This window comes from Pungitius pungitius, chromosome 21, assembly GCF_949316345.1.
Source record: "Pungitius pungitius chromosome 21, fPunPun2.1, whole genome shotgun sequence".
NCBI lineage: Eukaryota > Metazoa > Chordata > Actinopteri > Perciformes > Gasterosteidae > Pungitius > Pungitius pungitius.
Genome location: NC_084920.1, coordinates 1,760,947 through 1,773,761, shown reverse-complemented (window position 1 = coordinate 1,773,761; position 12,815 = coordinate 1,760,947). Strand labels below are relative to the sequence as shown.

At 46.5% G+C, this 12,815-nt stretch overlaps 1 protein-coding gene across 1 annotated transcript; it reads right to left on the bottom strand.

The window, feature by feature from the left end:
• Positions 1 to 345: 345 nt before the first annotated feature.
• LOC119212781 (vesicular glutamate transporter 1-like) lies at positions 346 to 10,754 on the bottom strand. Its single transcript, XM_037463529.2, has 13 exons — positions 9,803 to 10,754; positions 5,955 to 6,207; positions 5,446 to 5,564; positions 5,234 to 5,348; positions 5,035 to 5,122; positions 4,698 to 4,784; positions 4,328 to 4,464; positions 4,009 to 4,158; positions 3,720 to 3,852; positions 3,034 to 3,144; positions 2,742 to 2,869; positions 2,252 to 2,321; positions 346 to 2,089 (listed from the first exon to the last, which is right to left on the bottom strand). Exons 1-13 carry the CDS (start codon positions 9,862 to 9,864, stop codon positions 1,713 to 1,715), a joined length of 1,830 nt encoding a protein of 609 aa, XP_037319426.1. The 5' UTR covers positions 9,865 to 10,754; the 3' UTR covers positions 346 to 1,712.
• Positions 10,755 to 12,815: the final 2,061 nt, after the last annotated feature.

Sequence of the window (12,815 nt, the reverse complement as noted above, 5' to 3'; positions counted from 1 at the left end):
TGAGAGCCGGCACACAGGCTTTGTGTCTCCACATGGACACGGCGCGGGTCATGCACCTTTGTGCGGTCAGATTTGACCCGTGTTTCTCTTCTTCTTTCGTTTCTGCGCTGTTGTACTTGAGCTCAGTGATCGATACCCTGCCCGGAGAAGAGTTCAGCATTATGTGGAACATGAAACCACAAAGGTTCCACGAGCTGCATTACTCACGCCTGAACCATGCGTGAGGCAGAAGAAAGACGTTGATTAAAAATGAAACATCATCAAGAATTTTACACCTTCTCATAGCATTGAAATTTAAAAATAGGAGTGATGCATAAGAACAAACAGCAAATAATAACTACAATGTATAATTATTGTGCAGGAATTATCCCCTCTAGTTTAATTATACAATCCAAACAGTTTTACAATTTTAGTTAACAATCCAGAACAAAACATTTAACAATAAAATAAATGAAGAATGACCAACAGTAAAAACGCTAACATTTAAGAGGCTATTTAATTTTTCAGTGAACTGCACAATGAAAGAGTATCAGGTTTGTGTGATCCAACACAGGGAAATTTTTCAGTCCTTAACCTTCATTTTTGTGCTGCCTACATCTACATCTACTAAACCTGAAGTAAATAAAATTGCTCATGTGCAGTGAAATATCTTTGTTTGTATTGTTGTCCATCGTCAGCCGGGTTTCTCTTCTTTTTAACGTATCGTCAGCTCGCTGCGATTTATAATAAAACAAAAGTCCACCATTAAACGAGATCGACTGATTGACATCTACACGACGGCTCAACATAAGCTACACAATTGGCCCCACACAACGGTCTCGGGTTAGGGAGATATGGGGGGAGGGCTCTTAGGTTATATGCTGATGTTTACACTCCTACACAACAGTAACAGAAAGTAAAATCAATGACTCATTTATTGCCAGCAATTCGTGTTGAGCAGAGTTCTGACGTCGGAGGAAAGACAAAAGTGTCTTGAGCTACTCTGGGTAGTAACATCTCTCCTTGTGCTTTACGAGGCTTTTTTTTACTCCCCACAGTTTGTCAGCAGGCAGACGGGTCTCGAGGCCTGGTACATTGAACATTTTTGCACATGGAAATCAAAGTGCTGCATCTAAAAATATCAGCATGGGCTATTTCGACTTCACAGAAAGTTGTGTGCAGGAATATTTGCAGGTGTTTTTTTGTCTTTGCGGATGGGTGAACCAATACTACAGAGAAAAACCTTTCCTTGTATTGGCACAAGTAGCATGCGTTTCCTTAAAAGTGTGCACACTAAGGACGAGAGTCATAAAGAACTTTTATGACAGTTTTAGCGACTTTAGCTTTTCTTTTTTTAAGCGCGCTGGTGACCAATGTGCGCCGAGTGATCTGTAGTGATTAAAGTGAGAGGCATCCGAATGAAATACCGTCAGATAACATAGAAATGTCTACTATTATTACAGCGAATGAACACCAAACAAAGCCACAGCGGGCCTAAAACACGGCCGCCCCCCCCCCCCTCCCCAAGGGTGATTGCAGGGAGGGCGATGAGTCCTAATGCACTCTCACGTCGGCCGGCCGTCACACAACGCACACGATTGCACACACACACAAACACACTTTTTACAGGTACTAATGTCTCCACCTCCGCTGTGGAGTCTCTTTGGATTCAGTTCGTGATATAGTCAGGCTTTCTGAACCAATGGTTCATTCGATTACTTCAATCCGCACATTCAAGGTTCTTCCCTCCAACCTGCTGACGTGCCGTTCCTGCCCCTCTGATGTGCAGGAGGTGTTAGGTCAACTCTCGACCCCCTCCCTCCTCCTCCTCCTTCGTGAAGGTAATTATTGGTTCCCGGCTGGACGTACTCCTCGGTTTTGTCCCAGTCGGAGACCCAGCCTCCTCCTCCTCCTCCTCCTCCTCCACCCATGCCTCCGGCTCCGTTGGGATCCGCTCCCTGGTTCATGGCGCCGTAGCCTCCGCCGCCACTCGTGCGATACAGCTCCTCCGTCTCGTTCGCCAGCTCGTCCTCATCCAGGATGCCGCATTTCTCGTCGCTCTGCTCCTCCGGCTCGGCCCAAGACTGCTTCTCTCCGGATGCAAAGAGGCCTGCGGCACCAGAGGGACACGAACAGGGACGTGAGACACACAGCTTGCTGCTCAGCATTCGGGCTTGTGACAACCAAACTAGGGAAGAAGGCATGAGGAGCAATTCATCCGTACTAATGCCCCGATTCTGGAACAATGAGGGGCAATGGAAGTGGTACACACCGTAGAATACAACACCTCCGTAATGAACCATGGAGGCGATGAGAAACACTCCCTGCCACTCCTGTCGCGTCTGTCCGAGTAGGTTGAGAGAGGGGGGAAAAAAAGACATTATGAGCATGAAAAAAAACACAAAAACTGACAAAACCTGTTAATCCTGTCAAAGAAATGTGTTGCTAGAACAGCTTTACATTCATCTCCGCCTGTGGCTGTGACATCTGGTCGATTGAGCGACTCGGTGCAAATTGAAATTTATATCGGTCCCTCTTAAATCATACGTTTCTCCCCGTGTGACTATTGGACATGCAGGGTGATGAAATTCTTAATGAGGAAAGAACACCTGCTGTGGATTTATCAACATGTTTTATGACCAAACCGAGTTGGAGGTGCACACTTATGCACAATAAAGAAATGCAACATACTTGTTTGTGCCAAAATCTATGATAATAACAAAAACACTCATAGACAACCAAATAAGCATGTTTCTTCTCACCTTATGCTTTGTCATGGCACCAACGATAAGTGGGCAAACCATTCCAGACAGAGTGCCCACGCCGTTGGAGATCCCCATGAGGATGCTGGCATATCGTGGTGCAATGTCCAGGTGGTTGACATTGAAACCTTATGAGGAAGGGTAAATGCTAAATTATAGAAGAGGTATATAGTCACAACCGCTACAAATTGTACTTTAATGTGAGGGTAAAAAGCTGACATTGTTGGCGGCGATGCAGAAGCATTGATACAAAATCTAACTCTGACTATTGAACAGTAAGAACGTGTCTCACCTGAAATGGCAAAGCCGGAGAAACCCACGGCCAGCACAAGGAATGTGATCGCCACAACTTTAGTATGAGAGAAGCCCACCACCAGCAGCAGGGTCGCCTCCATCCCAAACCCTGACAAACGTAGACAAACAGAAAACAAAGCGTTTAACTTGTGAGACATTAACGTCACAAAACAGCAGCTCTGGAGTTTTGAAGTGGGGTCGGATAAGGTTCCTCTCTATTGTCAGTTTGGGCTTCTTTTGGTAACAATGTAACAATGCTCAATGCTAATTCAAGTTAGTTTCCTTCTTGCTTTTATCTTCTCCCGTTTCCAAATATGGTGCTGACTTAACTTAGCTGTTGACCTTAGGCCTGCCTAAGTACAGACAGCTTCGCCCAAAGCAAGACGTACCACACATACTTCTCCATTTCACTTTGCTATCGATTTCTCCTTGGTTCAAAAATAGCCGTTAGAGGCCGAGCTTCTGCTTTACAGTGAGTCATCATTTCCCTTCTGCAGCCACTCTTCTCACTACAGCTGACTGAACACTGTAGATAACTGTATCACTAGCCAGTGAGGTATTGCGTATTTCACGTTTTTTGTTAGATATGGATAACCGTTTTAATTTCTGCAGCTATGAGCCCAGCCAGAGAGCTGCATGTCTTGTGTGTGCTACATCCATTTATTCCCCTTCCTGCTCCCTTACCTCCACAGTTCATAAGCTTCCTGACGTTAGTGGTGGTCATGATCTGGTTGGTGCGCAGATAGTCGGCAATCTGGCCCCCAATGGGAACGATGATGGTCATGACGAGGTGGGGGAGTGCAGAGACTATGCCCACCTAAAGAGAGACAACGCAAAGAAAACCATAGTTTTACCATAACCTCACCAGAAAAAAAAACGTTCTTGAACCTTGACTGCCTTTAATAGTTTTATGCTATCGTGCATTCATTGTTCCACAAAACGCAGCACAAAACCACATCTGGTTTCTGTTCACCTTGCTGATCTCGAACCCAAACACCTCTTCGAAGTACGCAGGCTGGCTGATGAGGAGCAAGTAGAAAGTCCAACTCCTGCAGAAATTTGCCACGATGATGGCATACACCGGCATGGAAGTGAAGAAGGACCTCCACGGCGTGTTGAATTTCTGTATCACAGCACAAATAATGCGCTCATAGCAATGATTTTGCAAAGGAATTTTAAGGGTCAGACAATTTTTTTAAATTTGGGATAGATTAAAAACCAGGATATTGCAAACAAGATGACATTAGTACAGTGTTTGGATCACGGCATACAGGTCTACTCCATGTACCAACCGTGACTGCGTGTTGGGCCGTCACCCCGATGCTCTCCTCGATGTAAGTTCTCTCCTCCTGAGTGATGGTGGGGTGGGCAGCTGGACTTTCATAAGACACCAGGAACCAGAAGCAATACCACAGGATCCCGAAGGTTCCTGGGGGACGGGGGAAGACAGGCGGCGATAAAAGAGCAATACGAGTGTGCAAACGGGAGAGAAGGGTCACGAACAACACAGAGACATGTTTACTCCGGTGACCTCACAACACACACCTCACTTTGGCAACTTTGGAAATTTCTAATAGTGAAACCATGATGCAATAACCATTTTCGGTCTGAAATAAGTGGCCTTGTGTATGGCCTCTGCATTGAGCCAAAAGGGTCTCTCACCGTAGACGTAGAAGACAGACGACCACCCTGAGTACTGGACCAGGATCCCAGCTAATGGCATGGCGATCACAGCCCCAGCATAAGAACCTACACCAAATACAGAAATGTATTGAGGGCTGGCATTTTTATTCATTCAAATTAGACAATCTTGTACTTTGTCACCTAATTGTTGTCTTTCACTTGAAACTGTAAGTAGCTTATCAAAGTTTAATTTCCTCTAAATTAGCTAAAGTAATTATTGACCAGCTGTTTCAGCTGTAACTGAGACCTTGTTCAACTTGCAATCGAGGGATCTCAAAGCGAAAGCGATATATTGCTTCAGCGGTAACGGACTCACCACAGAAGGCGGTTGTCGCCAGGCGACTTCTCTCAAGAGGCGGCGCCCATTTTGCCCAAATGCCGTGACAGGCTGGATATGAAACGCCCTGCGGGGGGGAAGGTGAGAAAAGGCACCATGCTGAACGTGTTAAACCAAATGGAAGTTTTTACCGTTACCAGTTCCTGCGTGACTATGAGTAGGCTACAGTGTCAAGCACCTCCACAAGCCCTTGACATATTCTGACAAGGATAACACATCCAAAGTGCGTGCGTGCTGCAGCGGGGATGAGCATGTTTAGGAAAGACGTGGCCACTATCGCAAAGCCAAACACTCTGGAGGAGGAAAGAACAGAGATGGAGAGAAACGTTTAGTGTGGATGCCGGATTGTACAAACACAATAAATGTACAATAAATAGTGAAATAACGGACCTGTTTGCTGCAAACTTTTGACAGATGAACCCTCCTGGGATTTGGGTTATTATGTATCCCCAGAAGAAGGACCCGTGGATCATTCCCACTGTTTCTGGATCCCAGTCGAACTGAGCGTTCTGTCGGGGCACACAGGAACCGTGTGCTGAATTGAGTTATTTACCAGAACAGACTGTGTGTAATTCTTAGTAAGTCTTTCTCAACAACGGTGCGCAGAAATGACACAAAAAGTGCTTCCTCTCTGGTTCCAAATATGAGTGTTTTGAATAAACAACTTTACAGCAAGAGTTCCTGTGAGATTATCTGGACGCACAAATAATCTTGACTATGAGTTGACCCTGAACCCAAAGTATCTCCCGTGAGAGGACTATCGTTGTCTAAGTAGTACTGATTTTAAAGTCTTAAATGACTACACTGACCGACAAGGTTTAAGACAGCAAGACGATCTGATTGACCCGACCACCTCTAAACGTTCGGCCTTGGGGGGGGGGGTCGCGGACGTCACTCACCACTATGACCTCCTTGTTGTCCCTGAAGACAGTGTGGCTGTTGACCATGCTGACGATGGCCACGCCCAAATTGCACCGGATACCGAAGGAGATACAGAAGCCGAAGCCCGAGAGGATGGCGATGATGTATCGCCGGGGCAGGCCGAAGCACGTGCAGTCCACCACGGGGAGATCCTTCTCCTCCACCAGCTCCGGCCGGCCCTCCGCCGACAGCTCGATGGTCTCGCCATTTTCTTGTTTCTTCTCAAGAGCTCTGTAAGGAAGGGATCGGATCGGAGTCAAGGCAGTTACACTTTGATGCAGCCTCAGTCCTCGTGGATCTGCTATGTCGGCTTGTGGTTTGTTTGACTTTCTATCCTCAACCGATTGCAGTGTTGAACAGCAACCCTCCACAGTTCGTAACAAAAACCACCTTGACCATACACAACCAAATCACACTGACGGTTTGGCTGAAAAAAAAGGTAACAAGCATCCTATCAAGAGACATTCGGCGCGGCTACCTGTCAGCCTGCCACCACTGGAGCTGACATGACGTTGACTTGACTTATCCTGTCTTCTCAAGGTGTTAATAAATTGGGAAGTATTGCAGACTGTGTGGAATACAGTGGTCCTCCGTATACAAGCTGTGTTCACGCGATTGCAGAGAGAACCCTGAGAATCCGTGACCTCTGCGAGCCTCCAGTCGAATAGGCATCAAATATGAATCTAAAGGCAGCGAGTCATCTATTAAACATGTGCAGTGCCGAGTTCTCCAACAGACTGCAGCACTGCGTGGTCCAGACGAAGGAGCAGGGATCCTTTCAGAGATCAGCTTTCTTCATCATACACATTTTTTATTGCATGCACTCGTGTAAAACTAAAATAGCAAACGTCCCCGTGGCCTTTGTCTGGTGATTGTAATTTACAGCCACCGTAGAGAGACACACATACAAGAGAGTACATATCAGTCCACTCAGCCCTGCAGCTTTTAGTCAAAATACAACACCCAGCGGTGCAGAGCGTGAATGGAGCTTGGATTGGGGGATGGGATGTTTTCTATAGACTACTCAATCTGGTTGTACAGGACAGGAAATGAAACCAGCATGGGCTAGAAACTTAGCCACACTAATATGTATTATGACTCAGTTGAGACAGTAGTAGTGGCTAGAGCAAGTACTCGTTGAGGTCGAGTTGAAACGCATTGAATGAATGATGAACGCATGATGTTTTCTGTGCAAAAAGGTCTGTGTTAAGTGCCAGGTCGAACTACCACTCGCACTTCAACGCTGCACCGTTTGGCAATATTTACATTCAGACATTCAATTTAATAAGGAAATCACTCTTATAACGTGTGTCGACCAGCCAGAGTTGTGACTGAAGCGCTGCTTAAACGTTCATGGCGCATAGTATTAAAAGTAGGGTTAGGGCTAGGGTTAGGGTTAGGGGTTAGATTCAGTACAAGACCACAGGACACAACCTCACTCATTTTGTACATCCTCGTTGCATAAAGGCCTTTGCAACTAATTCAGAAGTGAGGTTTATTCTCTCAGCGGTGTGTGTAGGATGTTTCCTCTGCTGACGAACCCTGAACCAGAATGTCAAGGCTCCATCAAGTCAGCGGGGACGAGGACAACAACCCCGCTGAAACACCGGGGAAATAAAAGCACCAGGCCATCTTTACGTGGCCATCAGCGAAGCTCTCCAGCGTCAGAAGATGTGCTTCCTGTGGAGGCTTAAAAATCACATGGATAGCGAAATATTAAGGGGGAAAAAGACAGGTTTACAAACCTTATCAGAGCAGTTTCCTAAAATCAGTAATCTCACTTGGAAAATATAAGGTAGATAATTGTAAGACACGTATGATTTATTTGTTACTGTAAGCAGGGGCTCTGTCTTCGACACTGATCAAGTATTTATGATTCTCGCTCTTGAATTATTAATAACCACGGCTCTCTTGGACTATTTTTGTCCGGGCGGGCTTCTGTCTTCATTCTTCCTGCCTCATCTTCATCTGTTACCCTTCCTTTTATCACCAACTCCCCTGACTCACTCATCGCCTCACACAATTCACAACATTTCCTTTGTTTTTTCGACACCACTTTCTCTCCCGGCATCCAGAGGATGTCCACACGGAGCTTTCACTCCTCCTGCACGTAGGAGGCATCTGATGCACTGACTTTTCATGCCCGACGCAGAGTTAAAGAAAGCCTTTGTAATCCTCACAATCTACCCAACGTCCTCTCCTCCGCTCATCCATGAGAAACGAGTCAGGCCGCTTCCTCGAACCAGTTTGACTCAATGAGAAAGGTTTTTAGTTCTGGATGTGGAGATCAGAGGTGAATTCACACCACCGATTGTGCTCAGTGAGTATCCCTGGTTATGTCTTGGTTAATCTCTTAATTCATACGTCAAGGACAAACGTCAGGGCAGGTCAGCAGCTTGGTTCAGCGGCTTGGAATCATTGATCGGATAAAAGAGTGTCAAATAACTGCCGATTGTGTGAAAAGGTTTTGTTTTTTCAAACACTGCAGTTATACTGAGGCCAAATCACAATGAAGTATCTACAATCTATTCGTAACGGAATTTGACGAGCAACTACTACCTCTTGGTTGAGTTTGTCAAATGTTTTGAAATTCGATTTTCCTTACCTTAGATTTATAGTTAGTTGAACATTGTAAGGTTTTGTAGTGATGGTTATTTAAATCAATAACATAACATAATAATAAATAAATATATCAGGTTTATACCTAAAAGATTCTACCAGACATTGGCGCCCGTTAAGCACGTAGCGGAGAACCGGTGAAACAGACCCGTGATCGTTACGCACGGCAACCCGGTACCACCTGCAGGCGCGCGCCACGGAAATGCTGGCGCACAGGCCGCTGTACGGGCTCTCTGTCGAGGGTCGAGTTTCCTAATCCTGGCTGTCAGAGAGAGAGAGAGAGAGAGAGAGGGGGGGGGGGCAGAGAGAGGTGTCCAAGGTGTATGGCCTGCAGGGATTTACGTGGGCCGACAGCTTGGACGAGCGTGGCTATTTATGGAGAGGATTTAAGTGTTTAGATGCTACACCAAATCCCGAGAGGAAGAAAGGGGAGTTCATCAATACCTTCTCACGTTCAGACATCCATCACTGGCCAGACTCCTCCTGACAATCCTCACCTACCATTTTGTCTTTTTTCTGTGTATAAACTGCAGTTTTTATGAACTTAAGCTTGACTTGAGAGTCTGCAAAGTACAAAAAGATTCGCTGCCACGTTCCCACCTCGGTCCTTTATCACAAGTTGCGTTGCTCAGCGTTTGGAGCCTTCCCTGAGGGTCAATGAAGGTCCTTTTACGCGCACGGTTCCATAATTACAGGTGACACCGCATAACAGGCCGCACATCCCGTTTGACATTAAACACAAAGTCACAACTTATCTCTGTGTAAGGTGGACAACTAAGACACAGTACCAGATAAACCTCCTCATACAACCGGGACAGCGCGGCCATCGCTGAACAATGAGCCGGAGGGAAGGGATATTTTTCAAACTCAGATGGAACTAAACTTGGATTGTTTCTCTGAAAACATTGTTTATTAATAAGCAATATTTATAACTTATTTTGCATCCAAGCCAGCAGCTGCTTATATCGTGCCAATGTCTTATGTGTCTTATGGAGGGACAGATGTGGTGGCAGGTCATCCGAAACCACTAATCCATCCCCCTGGACACCTTGATCTTCAGAGGAGCCGCTTGCTTCTTCTTAAAATGAATTCCTCACAATAAAGTCTTGTTTCAAATGCAGCATAGGGCCCGTATCAATGGCACAAAATAATAAAGGGCCAATCACAGTTTTTCAACACGTTCTTGCCCCAGACAGATTGTACATACCCGTATATCTTCCCCAGAGTCTTGGCTGCCACGAGTTTAAACCTGTCCGGCCGGATCTCCATCCTCACGACTCCAGGATCCGACCTATGTGCGCGATTTGCACGCTCCCGATTGAGCGCACAGCCTTTCCCTTTACTCCCTCCGCCCCGTCCTTATCACTCACACATGCACAAAAAAAAACAAAAAAAAAAACTTGATTTTACTGGACCGCTTAACCCGCCGCTTCCCGTGTACCGGACTCTGTTTGTCGGCGCCACTGAGGTTTAATCTGCTTCAACCGCCTTTGTGTAAATTCAGCCGAGCAAACATTGTTCTATCCGTCCTTTGCCCGAGTTCTTCAGGTCCAAATGAACTTCCCGGCCCCCGGTGGTCTCCCGCGGGGGGGTTTGGGGGGTCCAGAGCGCGCCGCAGGGAACTTCGGAGCGGATCCGTTGCCAAACGGAGTCTCTGTCCGTGGTCCTGAAACCAGATTACCGCCAGCGCGCTAATCTCTCCAAGTGTGTGTAGTGAGTGGAAGGGAACATGTCACTTCCTCCCTCACGGCCGGCCGGGCGTTATAAGCACGGGCCTTTTTCCTTTTTTTCCCTTTTTTTTTTTTCAAGTGGCGTCTATTCTTGGAACTTGAATGGAGACAGTTGGAGTAAACAGCGTCCGATCGCAGCGCTTCTCAGGTATTCCTGAGCGGGAGGGGCCGGCTGCTCCTGGGACGCTGCCGTGTTTCCTGGGTTTGGATTGACGAGTTTTTGGTTAAAATGACTTGCAAATTTATCTATTTAAAAAGAAAAATCCCACACAAAACATTCACAGAGAAATGGGATTTTAAAAAAACGGCAGGTTCCAGATTCTGCGCTCCTTCTCAGCAATGGTGCCGTGCGTCATACCACCATAAAACTAAATAAATTATGAATTGCAGAGAGCTGCTTTCTCTCTTTGTCGTTCCACACTGTGAAGCAAATGTCAGCCCCTTGACTTGATTCTACAGAGACCAAGTGATATCGGACCAAACGGTCAGTTTAATATTTACATTATATTAGTAATGTGAATCTAAAAAAGATTGCATTGCAGCCATAAGTATATTTCCCTTCTTGTTCAACTGCAATGTGTTGTCTATCAATATGCTGAAAATGTTACTGAATGCATAACTTGAATTTGAAATTAAAAAAAAAAAAAATCAACTATCTTAATCCATTGTTATGACATAATTTCTCTGTAATATCCCGGGTGTGAATAAAATAAAACGGCTTATCTGGATTTAGCCGCCTCGGTTTCAGGGCCGTCAGTGGCGGCTAACTGTCGAGGCTTAAACAGCAGAGACATAATTTACAGTAATAGTTCAAATTATATCTGGTTTTGTAGGGACTGTAATTAGAAATGAGCGAGACAACATTTCTTCAATATCTGCAACATTTTATTTGTTTAAAGTAGCATATTTAACAACTACTGAGAGGTTCGTCGCTATTAAATAAATGCGAGTATAGTTTAACGTTGCTGTGTAAATGTGAAAGTGTTAACATTACGTGGTGATGCAAAGAGAAATGTTTGGAGGTCCAGGTGGAGCTACTTCTGTACTTCTGTCATCGCATCAAGTAGCTGGAAAAGTCCCCTCGAAAAGTCTCTTCATTTCTAAAAAGAGTCACTTGCCTGCAAAAATGAAAACTTTGACATCAATAAATATGGTAAAACAATGTGCGTATTCAAATAACATCCACAATCAGATGGTCAGATACAGCTCTTCTGCAGGTCTCTGGCTGATATGGTCCTCAGGGAGCGAGAGGAGAGGAAGAAGGGAGGGAAGGGCATGGCACAGGGAGGGGGGGACAGGCTGGGAGGCACAGAGATGATGGACGGAGTGTCGGAAAGCGAGCCGTAACCCGGTCTCTCACTGGAGCCCGGAGAGGCGCAGAAAAAGACGGGCGGGGGCTCCATGGGGTCCATGGTTAAATCTGTAGGCAAATGTATAAGAAAACTCTTAAAATGTGTAGATATGTCCTTCTTTTACACATTCGCGGTTTGTATTTCTACAGTCACAGGAAGCGCTTCGGTTCCAGGAGGCCACACGATGTTTTTAAGTCCCCGGGGGGGGGGGGGGCAACACAAATTGGTACCGAGGGGACCGAGAGACACTCGTGTGAGGAAGAAGAAGAAGAAGAAGAAGAATGGTGCAGCGGCCCCCTGGTCTACCTGAGTCGTCGTGGAGCTGCGTGTGCAGGTACTGCTGCTTGGTGTAGAACTTGTCGTAGATACAGTACACGGCGGCCATCAGAGCGAAGGTTCCCATGGCGGCGGCAAGGAACAGACCCGCCCTGCCGCTGTCTTTGTCCACCCGGGCATCTGTGGACGCACAAGGACCGCCGGTCAAACGTCTCAAACGGGCCAATCGCGTCCAACAGCTTGCGTTTACTCCAGCTGCGCTTACAGGTTCGCCTTGTATTTAAATGAGCGGTTTCCTCTTTACTGAGCAGGTCGTGGATGTGAGGAGGAGGAGGAGGAGGAGGAGCAGGAGGAAGGGCTGCCGGGGCCCGATGGGCGATGACCTCCTGCTCAGACTGCAGGGTACTCTGGGAGCAGCTCAGAGGGAACGCCAGCAGCAGGCCGAGAGCTGCAAGGCCCGACATGTGTGTCCCCACGCTGGTACGTCTGCAGGGGGAACACCAAGGCTCATGGAGATATACGTTTATACATCTAACGTTGTTATAAACGTGGCCTCTCTGCGCTGCTAGAAGGACTTTACACGTTTCATGCATTTTAAACGGATCTTACCTGAGGGCGAAGCGAGCGAGTCCTCTCTGCCTCTCTGGCTGACTGATTGTGAGGCGGCATCCAAGACAACTGCTTTCCCCAGACACACAATGTTTCCAAGGACACACCTGGGAGCCCCCCCTCCCCCCCCTCCCCTCCCCTCCCCTCTCCTCTCACGCATACACACACATGTAGAAAATGTGACGTTGAGACGGAAGCAAACAACTCTGAGTCTCTTTTGACAGTAGTTCTGAATTGACGCACGCTTTTAAAG

Excerpts from the sequence above, each read along its gene's own strand:
- LOC119212781 (XM_037463529.2), bottom strand. The coding sequence starts at position 9,864 with ATGGAGATCCGGCCGGACAGGTTTAAACTCGTGGCAGCCAAGACTCTG. Across the intron at positions 5,565-5,954 it reads ACAACAAGGAGGTCATAGTG|AACGCTCAGTTCGACTGGGA; the intron begins GTGAGTGACGTC and ends GTGCCCCGACAG. Across the intron at positions 3,853-4,008 it reads TTGGGTTCGAGATCAGCAAG|GTGGGCATAGTCTCTGCACT; the intron begins GTGAACAGAAAC and ends GTCTCTCTTTAG.